This window comes from Choloepus didactylus, chromosome 18, assembly GCF_015220235.1.
Source record: "Choloepus didactylus isolate mChoDid1 chromosome 18, mChoDid1.pri, whole genome shotgun sequence".
Lineage (NCBI taxonomy): Eukaryota > Metazoa > Chordata > Mammalia > Pilosa > Megalonychidae > Choloepus > Choloepus didactylus.
In genome coordinates this window covers 70931337-70953061 of record NC_051324.1, presented here as the reverse complement: position 1 = coordinate 70953061, position 21725 = coordinate 70931337, and the positions used below count along the sequence as shown (strand labels likewise).

At 48.1% G+C, this 21725-nt stretch overlaps 1 protein-coding gene across 1 annotated transcript; it reads left to right on the top strand.

The window, feature by feature from the left end:
- Window positions 1-1326: 1326 nt before the first annotated feature.
- Window positions 1327-21382, top strand: ST6GALNAC1 (ST6 N-acetylgalactosaminide alpha-2,6-sialyltransferase 1). Its single transcript, XM_037810548.1, has 9 exons — window positions 1327-1457; window positions 17732-18479; window positions 19193-19361; window positions 19537-19708; window positions 19937-20075; window positions 20325-20428; window positions 20622-20711; window positions 20795-20894; window positions 21191-21382. The coding sequence occupies exons 1-9, from the start codon at window positions 1327-1329 to the stop codon at window positions 21380-21382; spliced, it is 1845 nt and encodes a 614-aa protein (XP_037666476.1).
- The last annotated feature ends 343 nt before the right edge of the window (window positions 21383-21725 follow it).

Genomic DNA, 21725 nt, shown 5'->3' with positions numbered 1-21725 from the left:
TATGTTCTTTGCACCATATTCTGTTAAGTACACTGAGAACCCCTGATACCTGTAAATTGGTTCTCAACATTGGAATCACCTGGGAAGCTTAAAAAAATCCCAATGCTTGGACCCCACCCCAGTTTGGGGCACAGCCTGGGCACTGAGAATTTTTAAAGCTTCTCAGGTGATTCTAACATGCCCTCAAGGTTGAGAGGTGTGGCTCTAAATACCTTGGCAATGAGATGTCCTTGTCAGCTGGAAAACAACCCACAGTGGCACCAGTAACAAAAGGAGCACAGCCTAGATTTGGATCCAGGCAGTCGGACCCCAGGGCCGAGGCTCCTCCCCGTCCCCCAGAGTGGGAGATTCCACACTGCTCTCACGCTGGATTACCCACTGCGGCTCCAGTGCACAGCTGCACGACGGTCACGAAGGGAAATATTGCTAGGGGCTCAAACCCAAATGGGGTGTCTGTATTTAGGCTCTTGTAGTCCATGCCCTTGTCCAGGGTTCCCAAGGGTTTGGAACCCGATTGTGGTGGTTTGAAGCTGTTAGTCACCCCAGAAAAGGCCACGTTCTTTTCATCCATTCCTGTTGTCGGTGGGACCTTTTGGTTATGTTATTTCAATCGAGATGTGACCCACCTTATTCAAGGTGGGTCTTAATCCTTTATTGGAGCCCTTTAAGAGAGGATAAAAGACATACAGAAGCAGGGATGAAATAGAAACACCCGGAGATTCTAAGAGAAGACCCGTAGAAGCTGGGAGAGGAGGTCACTGAAGACAGAAGCCAAAAGCAACGAAACCTGGCAGAGAAGGACCAGCAGATGCCAGCCACGAGCCTTTCCATGTGACAGAGGTGTCCCAGATGCCAGCAGCCTTTCTTCAGAGAAGGTATTCTCCTGTTGATGCCTTATTTTGGACATTTTCTCAGCCTTAGAACTGTAAATTCTAAGTTAATAAATCCCCATTGTAAAAGCCAAGCCATTTTTGACATATTGCATTCTGGCAGCTGGAGCAAACTGAAACACCAATGAAAGGGAGGTTTTGTGTAATATATGTAATCCCCATAAAGTTCTACCCTCAGAAATTGGCTTCAGAGCCAAAGAAAAGGAAGATAAACGTGTTTGAACAAAAGGAGTCTCTCTTCCTTCAAGCCACGCCAGCCTATAAGCCTTCATAAAGCAGCAAAGGCGGGTCCTCCTTTCCCTGGCAAACACTCAGCCTTTACCAGTGTCTCCGTGTTATGACAAAGGGTGTGAGGAACCTGAGCCGTGAAACTACCTGCCGTCTGCATCAAAGCACCCGGATTTGCAGAAATTTTCTGCAGAGCCTCACCACCACCATGAGGGCCTGCCTGCGGAGACTCGGTCGCTTGGGCCAGGCAGTCCAGTGGCCCTTGCTCTGGGCTTTGCTGCTCTTCTTCCTCTTCGTTGTGCCTTCCTTCATTAAGGAGCCCAAAACGAAGCCTTCCAGGTGAGTTCATGGCCTTCCTGCAGGTCCTCCTGTTTCACTGGAGGAAATTGAGAAAGGATAGCCCAGGGGGGACCCGAGAAGCCCAAGGGGCCTCTGCATCCCAGGAGGGCTATCTGAGGTGGCCCAGGGGCCCTGAACAGGGAGGAAGTGGAGGCAGGGGCTCGAGAACCAGTGGACTAGGTCTCCAGAGGCAGAGAGAGAAAGCAAAACTAGTTTCCCCTCTGGGGCTGTGAGTCATAAGAGCAGCTTTGGGTTAGTTCTCACCTGCCATTCCCTGTGTCCTAAAGCAAAAGATTTATCCAGGATATGCCACTCATTTCAAAGTCACATGCACCGTAAAACTTTAGCCTGTTAAATGGGAGCCCTCCCACTTAGGGAGGCAGCTTAACTTCTGGGGCCCAGCTGATCTTTCCAGAGGGCCTTGTAGACCCATAAAATAAACACATCTCCGCGTGAGAGACCCCTCTCTTTCCAGCCTTAATTTTTTAATATATGATTTTGTCACCCTGTTCTTAAAATTTGAAAGTAATACCTGCTCTCATAAAGTTAAAAAAAAAACTACTGAAAGGTGAAGTAAGACGTGAGGGTCTCCTCATTGCACCCCTTAACACTTGGATGTACATTTACTTATTATTATCGTAGCTAATAATTCTACAGCACTGTGTGCCAGGCACTATTCTAAATGCTTTGCATACATCAATTCATTTAATTCTCATTATTGTGACACTACTGAGACACAGAGAGTTTAAGTCACCTGATGTCACACCTCTAGTAAGGAGCAGGGTTAGGATCCAAACCCAGGCATTTTGGTTCCACAGCCTGTGCTCATTACCTTTATGCTATTCAAGCCCTTACAACACACACACACACACACACACACACACACACACACACACACACACACCCCACATCTACGATAATATGCTCTACAAGTTGACTTTTTCCATCAATACTATATCATGGCCATCCTTCCGTGTTGGCACATCTGGATTTGCTCCCTTCTTTTTAATGGCAGCATAGCAATCTCTAGAAGAGATATAGTTTTTTAACCATTCCTACGGATTACCACCTGGGTTGCCACTCGTTTTTCATATTTTTTACCTTTGTGCACTTGTGTAAGTACTACTGTAAATAGATTTCCAGAAATGGAATTGCTAAGACAATGGCTATGTTCACATTAAATTGTTGATGGACACCTCAAATTGTCTTCTGGAAAGGCTATTGTGACACTGGATATCATTAATGTTTTTAAGGTTTACTTACCTGATGGGCAAAAGTATGTTTCTCTCTTTAAAAATTTGCATTTCTCAGATGACTGGTGAACCTGAGGATCCTTACAAGTTTATTAACCACTTGTATTTTTTCTGTGAATCACCTGTTCATATCTTTTGCTCATTTTATTAAATTTTTTATGTTTTGGTATAAATATGTATTTCGTACTTTTATATAGATTTGTATAGATTTTGGGGGGTTTTTTTTGTTTTTGTTTATTAGGAATATTAATCCTTTTCTATCATGTATGTTACAATATTTCAAATACTCTCTCCAGCTTGATACTTGTGTATTTGATTTACTATGTTTACGGTCTTATTTAATACAGACAAAATGTGTCTATCCTTTCCTTTATGCCACTGGGTTTTGCAGAAATTTTAGGAAGGCCTGTCCCACTCCAAAATTATACAAATTTTCTACTATCTTTTCTACTAATATCTAATAGTTTGGTACTTTTAGCTTAGCTAAACCCATCTGAAATTTATTTTTGACTGCGGTGTGAATATGGATTTTTACTTGTTGGAACTCAGTCTAGCTGAAGAAAGAAGCTGAGGGAGGGAGAGAAGCTCGGAGGTATCAGTGTTCCTGGTGAGCCACTCCGGGGGTGCAAGGGGGCTGCAGGACCCTCACCCACAGAGCTGGGGTGCCTCTGTCTCCTCCCCCAGCAGCTGCCGTATTCCCGGGCTTAAGGAGGAGATGGAAACAGACTGGTGCCTGCTTCTGGTCTAGGAATTTCTGAAGCCTGGAGGGCACTGGGTGCTGCACCTGCAGTAACATACTGGGAAGAAGGTGGGAACCACACTGCCCCGTCCTAGTTCTTCACGGCCCCAGGAGGCTGCGGAAGAGGAGCTCGGCACTTCCTGTGCTTCCATGGACGAACCAGAGCCTAGAACTGCCCACTTAGCTGCTGGGGCCAAGTTAATGGACACCCAACATGGAAAACTGCTTGGGGACACTGAATGCTGTCGGGGCAGTGAGACTCGTGGTCCCAGGTGGGATCTTCCCACGGGGAGAACCCTGCCCAGGAAAACCACAACCACTGACCACGCAGAGACCATCGTGTCGCAGTGGCCCCAGCATCAGACAGAAGCTGGCCGAACCTTAGAATGAGCAGGGACCCCCCCACCTCACCCCAGACAAGTGGTCATGAAGTAATAATACTAGGCCTTGGAAAGGGAGGGGCTTTCTCAGTGCCTGACCATGATTCTTGGAGTCCCTTCCCTCCCACGCCCCCCAGCTCCCCAGCTCCAGCATGCCCCCTCCCCAGCTCCAGCATGCCCCCTCCCCAGCTCCAGCATGCCCCCTCCCCAGCTCCAGCATGTCTCCTCCCCAGCTCCAGCATGCCCTATCCCCAGCTCCAGCATGCCCCCTCCCCGGCAGCCAGGGTCTTAGCTCTAGCCTGGCTGAGCCAGAAAAAGAAGAGCCTTGAATCAGATAGGGCACCTGGAGCTTTAAACTGGGTTACAGTGAATTTGTGTGTGTGTGTGTTTTAATCTTTCTCATAATTTTTTAGACTGTTTTAATAATTAAAAGTGGCTGCACCATGGATGATTGTATGGTGTGTGAATGTATTTCAATAAAACTGAATTGAAAAGAAAAAAAAGTGGCTGCAAAGTTATGGAATCTGCCAAGACACTGTTAAGTGATAGGAAAGGAGCACAAGTTGAGGCGGCTCGGTAAACTATAGACAAAATTTAAGTTCCAGAACAAATCATAGAGACAGTGAGTGCCGTGAGAGTAGAGCGGTCCCTGGAGAGAAGGGTTTTGTGTCTGCTGAAGGCTTCATAGAGACCCTGGAAGCTTGAGAGACAGGCCTGGCTTGGGTGGGTATTTAGGGAACAGAAAATAGCATAGACAAGGAAGCAGACCTAAAATAAGGGTGTCATCTCGGCTGAGCCACGGGAGATCTTGACTCGCAGGAACGAAGGGCTTAGTTTGGGGAGCAGAGAAAGGGCATTTCAGAAGGGTAGGGCCAGAGGGTTGCTGCAAAAGGCTTTCGGACAGGGTGGTGGCCTCGTGAAAGGGGCATTTGAAGACGATTAGCCTGTCAGAGTGAACAGGACAGATAGAAGGAAGAGTGACTGCTCTCGGGCCGGATCAGCAGAGGCAACCATGAGTGAGGACAAGACACAGTCCCCAAACAGACTATCCTGGCGAAAAGTGAGGGGTTCGAGGGCGACTCTGGCCACTGAAACAAGGTGAAGAGGATCTGGCCTAAGATTGTGACAGTGAGAACAGGAAGCAGCAGAAAACCAAAAAACCAAGGGATGTTTTGAAGGAGGCACGTGCAAGACAGAGAGAGGACTGAATTTAAGCTTCAGAGGTTGGTGGGGGGCTCACCTTTTCCCACACTGCTATCTGGGCAGAGGATGATAGTCAAACCAGGAATTAAATGGAGTTGTAAAATGTCGACATCATCTATCGTGGACCACGTTTATGACAGCCGTTATCAGGGTGGCTTTTGCATGTTTATGACATGTCATCATGATTTCAGAGCTGCCAAAGAGTTCCAAATAATAACCTGTGTTCTCTCCTTCATGCTTTATTTCTGATCTTCACAATTATTGTCCAAGATAAGTATTATTCTTTTTGAAAAACGAAAACTCTGAGGTTCAAAAAAGCCAAGTGTCTTGCCTGATTCCACTCAGCCAGGAAGTAGCAAACTGAAAATTTGAACCTAGGGAATTTGGCTCTAAAACCTATGTCCACTCTCCAGGGACATAAACTGACATGGAGGAGACGAAGTAAAAGAATGCATGTGACATTACTCATAATAATTAACTGAAATAAAGTCAAATGTGGCGAATGCTATGAGAACAAACGGAAAAGATGAATTCCAACTAGGGAACAGGGTTAAGAAGAACATCACGGAGATGGTGGCATTTGCATAATGCCCTGAAGGCTCCGTGACATTTCAGCAAGCTGAGAAACAGCATCAGCAACGGCGCAGAAACTGGCAGAGGCAGGAGGTGTTCGGAATGGGAGGCTGATGGCCTGCGGCACTGGTCACACCACGCCTCTCGGGTAGAGCATATCATTGTCCTCACCAGCCCTTTTACAGATAAGAAAGGCTAGATAACTCGCCCAAGGACACCGGAGTCCTTGAGTTCAAACCCAGGGGAGCTGGCTCCAAAGTCTGCGCTGTCAGCCGTGCTACCAGCTTGAGGTCACCCCACCCTTGGCGTCCTGCCCGACTCTGAACTTCTTGTGGGTGGGGAACTGTCTTGTGGGTGGGGACTTGTCTTGTGGGTGGGGACTTGTCTCCATCTCCCCAGTACTCTGAACAGATCCTGGACACAGAGGAGGTGCTTCATAAATGCTTACTGATGAAAGAATGAATTAGTGGCCTTAAATAAAATGCCAAAATGTTTAAGCTTTATTCTACTAAAAACTTTAAACTTTATTCTATTAAAAATATAGGGTAAGACTGCATGGTATGTGAATACATCTCAATAAAAAAAAATATATATAGGGTAAGGCAAAGTGATTTGGGTAGAGAATAAAAATGTATCTATGGGGCCCCCCTGAGGAACTGGGGGAAAATGCAGAAATGTTGGACTTCCCCACCTGGGTTATTACTGATATTCTCAACAAACGTTGAGGACTAACAATTTAGTAGGCTGAACCTTCTATCTGGGGGCTTTCTTTTATGAGGCTTGTTACTGCAAGGGAGAGAGGCTAAGCCTGCTGATAACTGCCTAAAAGTCCCCCCACCCCCACCCAGAGAACCTCTTTGTTGCTCAGATGTGGTCTCTCTCTCTAAGCCACTTGGCAGGTGAACTCACTGCCCTCCCCTCTACGTGGGACATGACTCCCAGGGGTGTTAATCTCCCTGGCAATGCAGGACGTGACTCCCAGGGATGAACTTAGACCTGGCATCGTGGGATTGAGAAAATCTTCTTGACCAAAAGGAGGAAGAGAGATGAAACAAAATAAGGTTTCAGTGGTTGAGAGATTTCAAATGGAGTTGAGAGGTCACTCGGGGGGGTATTCTTATGCGCTACACCGATATCCCTTTTTAGTTCTTAGTGTGTTGGAATGGCTAGAGGGAAATACCTGAAGCTGTCGAACTGCAACCCAGTGGCCTTGATTCCTGAAGACGATTGTATAACTACATAGTTTACATGGTGTGACTATGATTATGAAAACCTTGTGACTCACACTCCTTTATCCAGTGTATGGACAGATGAGTAGAAAAATGGGGACAAAAATTAAATGAAAAATAGGGCAGGATGGGGGGGATGGAATGTTTTAGGTGTTCTTTTTTACATTTATTTATTTATTTATTTATTTATTTATTTATTTATTTTGGAGTAAGGAAAATGTTCAAAAATTGATTCTGGTGATGAATGCACAACTATATGATGGTGCTGTGAATAACTGATTGTATACTGTGAATGATTGCAGAGTATGTGAATATATCTCAATAAAACTGTATTTTTAAAAAATTTAGGGTAAGGGAACTAACCTGACTAAATTTGTGCTTTGTGCAGATTACTCTGTGACAGATTACAGGACTGACGTGGGTGGGGTGATTGTAGGGAGGACAGCACAGGCTACGACGATGGTTTAGGATCGAGGTCACGAGGCCCTGACCAGCAGCCGAGTGGTGAGAGAGGGAGCAGGAAGGAAGGTGGAGAATTAGTCGGATCAGCCACAAATAGGCCACAAATAGGATTCTGGGGCAAGAGGAGAGGAAGGATTTAATAACGATTCTACTAATTTGAACCTAGGTTATTGGGCCAACTTTCATCGTCTTAAAACAAACCCAAGCACACCAAACTGGCAAAAAGTTTTGCTCCCAGTCTCCAATTTGCTCACTGATGTGTGGCTATAATCTAAGACTATGTCTCTGCCTGCTTTGCTTTCCTAATTTGGTATAAATATGTTTTGGATGATCTAGGCTTCATTTTCACTCTAGAGATGATAATTGAGTAAGCTGTAAGATTAAGCCTATTGACTCTGTTTTCTATTGTTTTTTGGAGAGGGGTGTGTGTAAGAAATATAACTTTAATCTAATCTAATCTCTTGATTTCCAATTCTGGACCCCCATTCCATCAAGCTCCTGGGAAAATTCATCTCAACTCTTCTTCCTCCTTGCACCCCATCCCCAGGATGGTGTCAAGGTTCCAGGACACCTGACACTGTGTCAAGGCGTGGGAGGGGCCAGCTGATTCCCCGCCAGCAAGCTGCCACTGGGACATCAGTCGTCCTCCGCCCCTGGGCTCTCAGGCCCAGCGGGCTTCGCTGTGAAAACTTTCTATGACACTCTCTGGTTCTATCTTCCTAGGTACAGTGTGCAGCCATTTCCTTTCACGGGTCTTGTGAGATCCTTGGTTCACTGCTAAGACTGCTGACCTTGGGACCCACAGATTGCTCCCTCCCTTCTGCCCTCTTCCTCCTCCTCTTCGCACTTCTCCCACCATTACGAATTTTTTTGAGTGAAGGGGTGTTCTAGTTTGCTAATGCTGCCGGAATGCAAAACACCAGAAATGGATTGGCTTTTATAAAATGGGATTTATTTGGTTACACAGTTACAGTGTTAAGGCCATAAAACGTCCAAGGTAACACATCAGCAGTAGGGTACCTTCACTGCAGGATGGCCAGTGGTGTCCAGAAAACCTCTGTTAGCTGGGAAGGCACGTGGCTGGCATCTGCTCCAAAGGTCTGGTTTCAAAATGGCTTTCTCCCAGGACATTCCTTTCTAGGCTGCAGTTCCTCAAAAATGTCACTCTTAGTTGCTCTTGGGGTGTTTGTCCTCTTTCAGCTTCTCTGGAGCAAGAGTTTGCTTTCAACAGCCGTCTTCAAACTGTCTCTCATCTGCAGCTCCTGTGCTTTCTTCAAAGTGTCCCTCTTGGCTGTAACTCCTCTTCAAAATGCCACGTTCAGCTGCACTGAGTTCCTTCTGTTTGTCAGCTCATTTATATGGCTGCGGGTGGGGCCACGCCTCCAAGGAAATTATCTCATCAGAGTTATCACCTGCAGTTGGGTGGGCACATTCCATGGAAACACTCAAAGAATTACAATCTAATTAACAGTGATAGATCTGCCCACACAAGATTACATGAAAGATAACGGCGGAGTTTGGGGGTACATAATACATTCAAACTGGCACAGGGGGTGATGGCAGTAGGAAGCAGAAAAGGCCTTCTCCCCTCTAACTCCAGGATAGCTTATCTATTTCACCAAAGCTCTTCCGACTTGGTGGCTTAGGTGTTTGAAGAAAAAAGGCAGAAGCTTTTGCAGGGTGTTCTTTATTCCCCAGCTCCTATTTGCCACGTGTCTCCACGGAGACAATGAACTTGGACCTGACGCTTACCTGCTGGGGTGGTGGGGGTGGCGGGCACCAATAGAGGAAGGGAGGAAAAAATTAAAGAACATTACGGAATATTATAAACTGCATTTGTGAGTATAATAGGCGCAGGAAGGGGGTCTGGATGGCATGCCCTGGGGTGCTCACAGCAGAAGCCTTTGAGGGGGTGGGATAACGGGAAGTTTATATCCTTTAATGCCTAAATACATCCTCCTCTTTTTCTGTAATGAGCACGCATTGCTTTTATAAAAAGAAAAACAATTCAAATTCATTTCTGAACACAGATTCAGGAGAAAAAGACCCAGTCGAGGAGTGTTCTCCATACTGAAGCTCCCGCCTCAGGCAGCAATGGCAGATCCTTGGGTTTGCAATCTCACTGTCTTCACATGGGGACTCAATCATCACAGCTGTAAAACTTTATTGCCGTTACCGATATTCACATTTGTCCCCGTTAGACCGTGAGCTTCTTGAGATCATTGACCATAGCCTTTTTATCTTTAACCCCTAAAAGACAGCTCGAAATGCCTGGCATGTAACAATTACTCAATAAATATTTGCTGAATAAACCTTGCATTGTGCTTTCAAATTCTCATGGAATTTTCAGTAAAATGTCTCCTTTAGTTTTCAGGGCTTTTCCCTTTAATTTTTGTTAAGGTCACATGTGCAATTTTTTTTATTCAAATAGTACTACAAGGTTTATATCAAAATAGAGGAGTCCCCTGTCTTCCTCCATCTCCAGAATCCTAATTCCTGAAGGCAACCATTTCAATGCTTTCTGCAGTTTCTTTCGATATTTACTACATGTTTCTAAACAACACACCTAGCCCGCATTTTCTTGATTCCTCAATTTTTAGTGGTTAAATGCTATAAATGAAATATTATTTGCCTGTGGTCTTGAAGCCTGTAACCCTTTTAGGTTGTCATCTCTGGGCATGCAAACTCAGAAAGGCGCTGTGGGGAGTCTAACTATTGCTGTCCAAGAGCGTCAGCTCCAGACCCAGTCGGACCAGCCTACATTCGTAGAGCAAAGCACTTTTAACACATTGGCCTGTAAAATCCTCACGACAATTTTGTGAGACAGGTATTAAGATTCTCATTTAATGGATGAGGAGACAGAGGCTCAAAGGGTTCCATAACTTGCCGAAGATCACGCAGCCAGTTAGTGGCAGTCTGGACTAGAACCCAAGTGAGGCTTCTTTCCACCCCAGTAGCATGCGCCATTGCCCATCTGCCACGGGCCAAGAGCTAGCTTTCTCTCAGACTCAAGTTCACACTTCCAACAACTTGCATATAGCCAGTGGAGCTCAAGAGGTTAAATCATGAGTAGGTGTCTCTGTTTCCTGTGGCTGCTGTCACAAATTACCACAAAGTGGAAGGCTTGCAACTACAGACATTTATTCTCCCACAGTTCTGGCAGCTGGGAATCTGGAATCAAAGAGTCGGAGGGCCACATCCCTCCCGAGGCGCTCAGAGAGAAGCCTTCCTTTCCTCTTCTGGTGGCTCCAGGTGTTCCTTGGCTGGTGGCAGGATTGTACTCTTCTCTGCCCCTGTTGTCACAGGGCTGTCTTCCCTCGGTGTTTGTGGCCTCTCCTCTTCTTATAAGGACCCCAGTCGCTGGATTTGGGGCCCACCTGCATCCAGAAGGACCTCATCTCAGTTACATCTGCAAAGACCCTGCTTCCAAACATGGTTCCCTTATGAGGTTCCACGCGGACAGGACTCTGGGGGACACTAATCGACACAGTACACAAGGTGGCGACCAGAATATACCGATGGGCTGTCCTCATGTCACCCGGTGGAAGACTGGCTCAGCTTGCCCTGTTAGCTCCCTGTGTCTTCAGGAAGCAGAAACCATGAAAACCTGATCCTGAAGGTACTGGAGCTGCTGTAGCTGTGGATTCTGCACAGAGGCACTCAAGGAGTCGTTCCTGCCCCAAAGGGGAACAGGGGTAGTTGCCCATCTCACCTTCCTCTTTCTCTCTTTTCCCAGTAGAAGACTTTTGGGGAAAGAAGAAGGGGAGAATGTTATACAACCCGCCCCCACCCCCACCAAAGTCCATTATCTCAAAAATGCTAGGATGAAAGTGTCACATGAAATTGGGATAACCCCTGAACCATATTTTATTCTCAGGTGTGACAATCCCCAAGGGAGATAACCTAGGTATAGATGTAGGTTATAAAAATCAACTCTGCTGTTAATAGCCTTGGCTTGGGAGTGATATTTCCTAGCCACTGAGTCAAAAGCCTCTTCCAGTGTCTGCCGTTCTTGATCTATACCTGCCAGGTTTTCTTTGAAACAGTTTCTCACTGGTCAGCTTGGTCCTGCCCAGCACAACCGCTAGTCTCCTTTGCTCTCGTAACAATACTCATGGCTGTGATCAAGGGAGTTCTCTGGGTTTGTGCACATATTCATACATCCTAGGGACGGGGAACGTCTAACTTTCAAACCAGCATTGTCATGCCAGCCCACGGTGAGCTCAGCAAGGGGAGCAGCGTCTCAAAGAGGCTGAGACTCCTCTCTCCAAAAGCAAGCTTTGGAAAATTGGATTCGGCAGTGACTTACTCAGTTTTCCACTGAGTTTTCTTCTCTTCAGTTCCCAATACATACTATTCCCATTAGGATTTAACTGGCTGAAAACAAAACAAACAAAAAACCAAAGCAAACAAAACAAAAACTGGCTCTGATCTGAGACACACACACACAAAAACAGGAACAGTGTGAATTACAAGAAAACCCTGAATCTGCCCTCTTCTCCAGCCTGCAGAGAATCGAGGTAATTGTGCAGCTTCCATTCATCTAAGCAACTTGTAGATACATCTAAAGCTCAGAGTAGATTTCTAAAACAAAAATCATCATTGTTTCACATGCAAAAACTTTCAGAATTTTGTAGGGGAAAGAAACTTCAAAGTTTGAAAAGAAAAGCAGAACAGCTGGTTTCCTTCAGATAGGACTGGGGACCTGAAGAGGTCATCAAACACCAAAGGGTGGCCGAAATAGGGGCTCTCCAATTCTGGAGTCCATGGCTGTTCTTGTTTGCTAATGCTGCCAGAATGCAAAACACCAGAGATGGATTGGCTTTATAAAAAGGGGTTTATTTGGTTACACAGTTACAGTCTTAAGGTCATAAAGTGTCCAAGGTAACACATCAGCAATCGGGTACCTTCACTGGAGGATGGCCAATGGTGTCCGGAAAACCTCTGTTAGCTGGGACGGCACATGGCTGGCGTCTGCTCCAAAGTTCTGGGTTCAAAATGGCTTTCTCCCAGGATGTTCCTCTCCAGGCTTCAGCTTCTCTCCACACTGTCACTCTCAGTTGCTCTTGGGGCGTTTGTCCTCTCTTAGCTTCTCCAGGGCAAAAATCTGCTTTCAACAGCTGTCTTCAAACTGTCTCTCATCTGCAGCTCCTGTGCTGTCTTCAAAGTATCCCTCTTGGCTGCAGCTCTTCTTCAAAACATCACTCACAGCTGCACTGAGTTCCCTCTGCCCATCAGCTCATTTATATGGCTCCACTGATCAAGGCCCACCCTAAATGGGTGGGGCCATGCCTCCATGGAAATATCTAATCAGAGTCATCACCCACCACTGGGTGGGGTGCATTTCCATGCAAATCTAATCAGCACCAAAACGTCTGCCCACACAAGATTACATCAAAGATAATGGCATTTGGGGGACACAATATATTCAAACTGGCACAACGGCCTATGGGGGGATTTTGGGAAAGCCAAGGAGGGTGCTGGCTGCAAGAGCTCCAGAAGGCAGAAGGGCTTCCAGGCAGGGAGGGAGGCGAGGCACTGCCAGCGAGGCCAGGGGTTTGCTCCTCTTTTCAAAGAGAGGCCGAATCGAAGCTGGCAGAACCAAATGGATAACCTGGAAGAAGAAAGCAGGCCCCAGCTGAGGGACCGGGCTGAAGCGAGGGGATGAGCAGCAAACGTGATGGCTGAGGTTGTGGAGAGAGGCAGGACAGTGAAGAGGCCCAGGGCTTCAGGGCTGGAGGAGGTGCCGACGGTCACCCATGGTTCAGTATGGGCGGCCGACCCCAGCCCCTCCCAGTCTCCGGGCTGTGGGATGGGGGAGCCCAAGTGCAAAATTATTTAGGGACTCAAAAGGGCCTCTCAGCTGTTTTCTTATCCTCTATAAAATGATCTTCTATTTTTCTTGGCTTTACAGTGCCATTTGATTGGGGGTGTATTATTCCCAAATTTCAGCTTTGGTATCCTCTTGCACATCCTGGGCACCTTCAACTTTCCCTCGTATTATCCAAGTACTGTATTCTTGGGAATATACTGCTCTCTCACCAGCTTTCTGCTGAAGATCGGATGGCTTCATGGCAGCAGCCATTAATGGACTTTGAGCCTTTTGTCGTTCCTTCACTTCCAGGTCCCCTTGGGGATGTGTATGAAGAATATCAAGGGAGGAGGAAGCCAGATAATTGGTATTTGATTTGTTTTATTTACTGAATGGAGCTGCATGATCCTTGTTAATGATAAATTTATTTTTAGAAGCAAGTGCAACATTCAACATTTTTACCTCCCCAAATAGATCAGAATTATGAAATTAAACTGCTTTTTACTTGTGTGAGATTGTGATGGGTTTTTCTGGCCCTCTGGACTAGTAGCTTTAATAGAAAAAAATATCCCCCCATTCCTGACCATGGGGTGTCCGCTCAGGATCACACAGGATCTGAACAGGACAAGTGTCCTGTACTCAGCATTCGGACACAATTTGAGCATTTGATAAATACCACATTTGAGAACAAGGACATGCCTATATACACCCCCACAGCCCTAGGAATCAGAGGTGCATTTAATTATAGGAATTAAAGTGAAACAATTAACATAATTTTGTCACCACTTGCATCATTACCATGACTACCTATAAAAATTAAATGCCATCAAGAAGTCATAGCCTTTGCAGGAGAAATAGTCTTTCAGGGAGTCACTGGACCACTCTTGTCTCTAAATAGGATTCTCGAGAGAAATCAAGGTTTAGCTGAGTAAGAAGAGCTGTTTGCTAAACTGAGTTCACAGCTGGGCACACGCAAGCTTGACACGTAAACTGAATTGTCGGGTCAAAGAGGAACAGAGTAAGTCTCCTTCTCCACCATCCCCACCCTTGCAGCCCTCAAGCCTTTCTACTAAATAAACATGGAACAAATAGACCAAGGATTTATTCTTGACCAATTCAGGTTTTCCACTCTGCATTGAGTGGCATTTTGTCATGATGGGTACTCTGGGAAGGCGTCTGCCAGCTCACGAGCCACTAGCCCTCCCTTTGTCTTGAAACTGTCCTTCCCCTTGCACGGGGTGGGCCCCGAACACTTGTGCTGTGTGACCCAGACCCCTGGCCAGGGATGGAAATGCGACTCAAGTGGCCCAGAATTTCTCCCCTAATTAAGAATTGGGAGCAAAGAAAGTCAAAAGTCACTGATGTGGCCATTTTCCACCACCATGTGGGCCGAAGGGCAGAGGAAGTTGGTTTGCAGAGAAGGAAAGAAGAGAGACTAGAATCAGATTCCAAGGGGAGCAGAGGGAGGCCCAGGGACAAAGCCCTGGAGGGCAACTCCCAGCTCAGACCCTTCTAGAGGCCAACAACCTCCTGCTCTGGGGTTCCAGGAAACACTCAGTATCCTTAGAATAATTTCCTCCTTTTTTCTTAACTGAAAAACATAAAAAAGAATAAGGGCTTAAAGGGTCCCCTTGTCATTCACCTTTTCAGGATGCTCCATGGCCCACTGTCCTGGCCTTTTTCTCCTTTCTGGGCTGAAATGCCCCTCACCAAGTCACCTCCTTGAGCCATATAACAAAGGCAGAGGCATTTTCTATTTAAGGGAGTTAAAAAGTGCCTGTGCCAAGGAGAAAGTGCCCCTTGGAGGTAAAGAGCAAGGACACCACTGCTGGCCCTTCCTAACAACCCTAACAGAATTTAGCTCACGGCTCAAGGTTAAATGAGAGAGTTCCCTCCTTGAGAACCCGAAAAAATTCATTTCCTTAGTGCTGGAGGAAGGCAGGATACATGGGCATCAACCAACAGGGACAGAGAGGCCACAACTGGAGGGAAAGGGGTAACATAAGTCATCTGTCTACTCCGTGTCCTCCTTGGGCCAGCCCTTTATTTCTCCATAATGAAAGGTCTCCTATCTTCTACTTGCAATGACAATAACAGTGTTCTCATGGGACCAAGTTCTGAGCCTTCTTCAAATTTGTATTCCTGGGACCTTCGCAGCACATCTTGCAGGGTAGACATTTAACAAATGTCTTGTTAGATGAGACGTTGATCCCTACAAAAATATTTTAAATTCTATTCTGCTTTTAGTAAAGTCCATTTTTTTTTAGGCTCAGGAAGCCTTTAGAAAGCACTGATCTGATCTGGCTCCATGATAGGTACAGTAGCAAGGGCTGCACAAGAATGTTTCTGCCTCCTAGGAGTTGGTAATTTAAGAAAGGGATGACACTGCCATGAACAATACAACCCAGCAAACATGGTAATCTGATGGCTGGTACAGTTTTAGCATCAATATGATCAATGGAAAGAGAGTTTGCGTCAGGTCACTCCATGTTCACCTTTTTTCCGGCACGTCTCTTAGTTAGAATTTGAAGTTTACCCATGTGATTATTGGATGTTCTCTTTAGATCTCAAGCTCCATGGGTAGAGGATGCATCTGATTTAGCTCCTAACTGAGGCCCCAGAAACCAGTCCAATGCCAAGGTCATAGGAGGTGCTCAATAAATATTTGTTGGGTAAAGGAATGAATAACTGGTGAATTGGGCAGTGGATGGAAGTCAAGGCAGGAACCAGAAGAGTTTGAAACTAGGCCAACTGGATCTCCAGCTTGTATGTGATCAATCAGGAATGCCTGAGAGCAAAGGACCTCAATTTGGGGGAGAGAAGGGAGGGAGTGTACATGTGTCAAGGGCCTGTTTTGTGCCAGATGCTTTCCACGGTTGACCGTTAATGTTCGTGGCCAGCTTCTCTCAGAAGCAAAGATGGCGGCCCACTTTACAGATCAGAAAACCGAGGGTTGGGTAGGTTAAGATTTCTTCCAGTCACACCTGCTAAAAAATGGACAGGCTAAGACTCTCACCCAGGTCTACCAGGCTACACATTTTATGCTCTTTCTTTTTTTTCCTTCAAGTACCTCAGTAAGTCTGTCATAGATAGTGTATGAGAAGAATGGCACAGACAGACAAAGGGACCAAGCAGGACCAAGATGAGCCCAGGACAGGCCTAGGGTGTCAGGGCAGAGAAAGGAGCCACAGTTAAGAACACCTGGAAATCCATCTGGGTAGTGCCCAGGACCAGTAGGTTCTTTTTCCCGAGGATCCCAGGGACCCCACCATGGAAATCCAGGTAAAGAACCACAGGGAGCAGAGGATCCAGACTCTTCCCAGAACACCTGATAATAAGCTGCACAAATTATAAGTGATGTTTTTGACAGCCTCACATAAACATAGAAAATAAAAAGAAAAGAAACTAAATACAATGGCTGGAGCCAAAAAAGATTTGAGTGCCAGTAGGCCGACCAGCCACCCAAATCTATCTTCTTACTACTGAGAATCTGTCTTCTACCACTACTAGAGAAGGTGTTCTAGAATGGAAACCTGATTGCATCTCCCCACTCACTTCCTTCAGCACCCTCCCCATCTCCCACTTGAAATTCTTCAATAGCTCCTCCTGGACAAGCTGATAAAAGATGAAGTCTTGAAGAATTTCAACCTGTAGGGGACTGTCCTCTGCCCCACGGCGCCCGTCCCCACAGTTCATGCTTTGTAAATACCGGACAGCCCCGACACTCCATGTGCTTCTGGATCTGATATGGCCTCTTCCTCACTCCTAAACTTCTTTCAAGGGGACGCTCCTCTGGACCCAGACAGGTCCCCTTCCTTCCTTCATGCTCCTGCCAATCTCACACAGCCCCATCCCAGGGTGACACGGGTTTTGCTGCACTGTCATTATCTGTTAACATGACTGTCTGCACTAGAGGTTCTGTTGCTTATGGCTGGGAAGCCCATTTTTCCACCTGTGATCTCCAGCATCCAACGTGAGACGTGACAAAGACAGTGGGCTCTCAACAAATATTTGAATACACATATGTAGCAATACCAACAAGCAAGTGTTTGTTTTTATGGGAGTTTTGACACATGATAATGTTTAAAGTAAATCTTTAAGACAGACCTTTCAAAGGCAAAATTGGCAGTTGCAAGTCTTGACATAAACATGCCTTTCTCACTTCCCCATAAACAGGGTTACCATTGCAACCTACATTTCATTAAAAAAAAAAGAGAGAGAAAAAATGTCAATCCAATGCCAAGTGTGACAGGAACAGGGTCACATGTGCTTGTTCTGAGAACTCACAATCTGGAACAATGGGGTGTGCCAGGAGCCACACAAGGGCAAGTGCAGGGAGCAAGCAGAGCATGGGCAAACTTTTTCACTTCTGCCTTGACAGCCAGTGCTGGCACCCCAAATGCATGCTGTTGCGAAGCTTTCTATACTGGTCAGAGGTAAGTTTCCAAACCCTTTGCCAAAGATTAATTTTCGGTAGTGAATGATGATATCCCTTCCCTTCACCCCCTATGGAGACTGGTTTGAAGTCTGCCTAAGACACAAGAGAAAATACCAGAACAAATAAATCCTTCTGACCTGTTTTCACAATCTTCAGCCTCTATCAAAAGTTGTCTCTGTCCCTAGGTATCAAGATACGGTGAAACTGAGAGAAAGGTCTGCAGAGTCACTACGAAAGGCTGACTCCCAGACACACACAATGGGAAGGACAACTGTCCATATAGAGTCCCTGCAAGGGAACAGTGCACGTGACATGTGGCTCGAGACCACAGGCCACACTGCCAAAGAGAACAGGACAGCAGAGGCCAAGCGGTCCTTGGCAGCGGAGGCACCGGCAGAGGGGCAAGGCAAGATGACCGCCACGGCAAAGACCGTGTTACTGAAGAGTCGGGAAAAGGAGAAAATCATGGTAGAAATGTTGTCACCAAAAAGTCAAGACAAGGGGATGAGCACTTTCAGGGCAGAGGCCCTGTCAATGAAGACAACCAAAGGAAGAAGGAACCAGAACAAGAATCTGACGACCACAAGGACAGTGTTAGTGACGCATCAGGACAATGGGGTGACCACTTCTGAAGGTCAGGACGCGATGGTGACTACCAAAGGAACAGCATCAACGGGAAATAGAAAGGAAGAAATGACCACAGCAGCCAGCCAGGAAAAGAGAACTTTCACCAAGACCAAAACAAAAGCCAAACCCAAAGTGAGGCTGGAGGATCAGACACCCAAGCCGAGAGCCCAGGACACCACGCCCTCTACCCATTTCCAGCGTCCCACCACACAAAGAGTCCAGAGACTGAAGGCCAGCAATTTCAAATCTGAGCCTCAGTGGGATTTTGAGGAAAATTATAGCTTGGAAGTAGGGGGTCTCCAGACGGTGAGTTTTTGCCACTCCTTCCCCTCATCCTGTTGTCTTCCCGCTCCCCTCTCTCCCACCTCCGGGCACCACTTCTTGGGTTTGCCCCCTCCTGCCCCATGCTCACCCTGCACTGCTTTCATCCCATCCTTCTTTTCTCTGATGGCCAAAACGGAGAAGGAGGGGAGAGCAGGCTCCTGCTTGGGAAGGGGCCTGCCCTGGGATATACCTGTAGCCCCTAAAGGCGGCCTGGAGAGATCAGCAAACTGGAGTGAGAGAGTGTGACCTGCTCTGGAGCTTGACACTCAAACCCCCATCCTCTGGTAGGGGTGTGGGGAGGAGGCAAGGGCTAACAGACAAGAACACCCAACCTCAGTCCCAGCCCTGATCCCTAGGAATGCCTTGTCTCCACTGCACAGCCAATCCCACAGCCTTCACTCTTGCAAGCTTAAGAAAACCAGCCTGGGCCCACACCCACAGACACCAGGGAGGGGAGAGGGTCCATAATGTGTATGTTGCGCACATATAATTGCAACCTTGCACTCCCTACTGTTCATTGGAGCACACAAGACATTCCATTCCTCTCATGGGCAGCAGACTCTGGGGAAAGGATAGAAGAGGTGGTAAAAGTAGTGCCTTCCAAACTTCAGGTCTGTTTTCTGCCCCCTGCACCCCAAGCCCTGGCCCATGACCCCCTGTGCCTCTCCCTGCCTGACTCGGTCCTCCTATTGCAGACCTGCCCCGACTCTGTGAAGGTCAAAGCCTCCAGGTCACTGTGGCTCCAGAACCTCTTCCTGCCCAACCTCACCCTCTTCCTGGACTCCAGAAACTTCAACCGGAGCGAGTGGGACCGCCTGGAACACTTCGCACCGCCCTTCGGCTTCATGGAGCTCAATTACTCCTGTGAGTTCTTGCCCCGAGGAAGGCCATGTGGGCACTAGAGGAGGGCGGAGGGCACGGCTTTTGTCCCTGGTCGGCCTCTTCTCTGGGGGGGGCCGCTAGAGCCAGGAGAAATGGTGGACGTGGCTCCAGGTCCCTTCCAGGGCTCTGAGGGGAGCCTCCCTCCTCCTCTTTCCAGTGGTGCAGAAGGTCGTGGCACATTTCCCTCCGGTCCCCCAGCAGCAGCTGCTCCTGGCCAACCGCCCCGGGGGGCCCCCCGAGTGCATCAGCTGTGCCGTGGTAGGCAACGGGGGCATCCTGAACAACTCCCGAATGGGCCAGGAGATAGACAGCCACGACTACGTGTTCCGGTGAGCTGCCCCGCCCTAAGCTCCACTCTGCAGCCCTGCCTGCTCCTGCACACCCGGGCGCTCCGCACCTCTGCTGCCTGCAGCTGGAAGGCGGCATTCCTGGGCTCTCCAGAGATGTTCAATATGCAACCGCTGCCTCTCCCATTTGGCCTCCCTTTCCCCACCCCAAGCCCCTGCGTCTCCCTCCTCCGCTCACGTGCTCTGTCTGATTGTGTTTTTCTGAGCTAGACTGAGCGGAGCTGTCATTAAGGGCTATGAACAGGATGTGGGGACTCGGACATCCTTCTACGGCTTCACTGCCTTCTCCCTGACCCAGTCACTGCTCATATTGGGCCATCGGGGTTTCCAGCACGTGCCTCTGGGGAAGGTGAGCAAAGAGAGATGGGCCTGGCCACACCGAGACTCTGGATAAGGGAGTGTGCACAGGCGAGAAAGGAGACGGGCACTGGAGCCTGCGGTTGGTACAGGCTCTGTCCGCATGGGGGGCAAGAGAAGGGAGGAGCGCCAGACCAGGCCGGAAAAGAGGCAGCGGGCAGTCTGGAGGCCGAGCTGGGCCACCCCACCCCGTGGTCCTGAAGGTGGACCTCCAGGACCACCTGCTGCCCTTGATCCTCAGGACATCCGCTACCTGCACTTCCTGGAAGGCACCCGGGACTTTGAGTGGCTGGAGGCGCTGCTTCTGAATCAGACTGTGAAGGGGAACTCCTTTTCCTGGTTCAGGTACCCACCGCCCCACCCCTCGCCCCAGCTGAGCAGTGCAGTGAGCAACTGTGCGGGGTTGGACAGGCGGGGGGACAGCCTCAGCTCTCAGCTAGAGGTGGGGTACCGTTACCAGTCATGCCCAAGGCCCTGGCTCGGCCCATACGAGAAAAGGGCAGAGAACTGAGCCTGCACGACCCATTCCTGACCACAGGCACAGGCCCCGGGAAGCTTTTCGGGAAGCCTTGCGATTGGACAGATACCTGTTGCTGCACCCAGACTTGCTCCGGTATATGAAGAACAGGTGAGAGCAGAAAGCGCGTGGACGGAGCCAGGCCCCTCTCATCCTTGCAATCTCCTAACATTTGGGGTCTGGGTATTTCACAGGTTTCTGAAGTCTAAGACCCTGAACACCGCCCACTGGAGAATATACCGCCCCACCACCGGGGCCCTCCTGCTGCTTACTGCGCTTCAGCTCTGCGACCGGGTAAGGTTTGGCTTCCGGAGCAGCAGAACCTGGAGAAACAGCTCTGGGGCTATTCCTGATGTGCTCAGCCTGGGACAATGGCTGGGCTGTGGGCTTCCCCTCCAGGGGGGGCGGAGTACAGGTGAGTGTGCACCTGAGCGTGCTGCGTACCTGTGTGCTATGTGCCCAGGGGACCCGCACTCAGACCCTTAGGTATGGAACCAGGACAAAGGGACAGCCCCCCACCCAGATTTCACCCATGAGAAGCGTGGGAAATGGCAACTGCAGGCCCTGCTTCTCCTCCAACCTCCATGCAGGTGAGCGCCTACGGCTTCATCACCGAGGGCCACGAGCGCTTCTCGGATCATTACTACGATAAGACATGGAAACCACTGATCTTTTACTTAAACCATGACTTCAGGTTAGAGAGGGAGGTCTGGAAGAAGCTGCACCATGAGGGTCTGATCCAGCTATACCAGCAGCCTGTACCTTCCAAAGCAAAGAACTGATGGGAGCCTAGGCTGCAGCCATCTCTGCAACCACTCCAAGGAACAGCGCGTGGCGGGAGTCTTGACACTCTTCCAGCATCTTCCCAGTGCTGGGCCAGGCTCCAAGCCTCACACACTCAAGACTCTGAGGGAACATGCACCCCTGGGAGGAGACTCAAGGTGCCAATGATGGACCTTTTCTTCCAAGAGTTGCAGCACGTTCTGATGAAGAGTCCTGAGACCAGGGATTTTCAACTAAATGAGGTGATGCATGGTCAATACCACAGATCTCTGCTGAAAAGCAGTCTAAGAGCGACTTGATACAGCAAAAAGAACCTGAACTTACGGGGACAGATAGATTTGG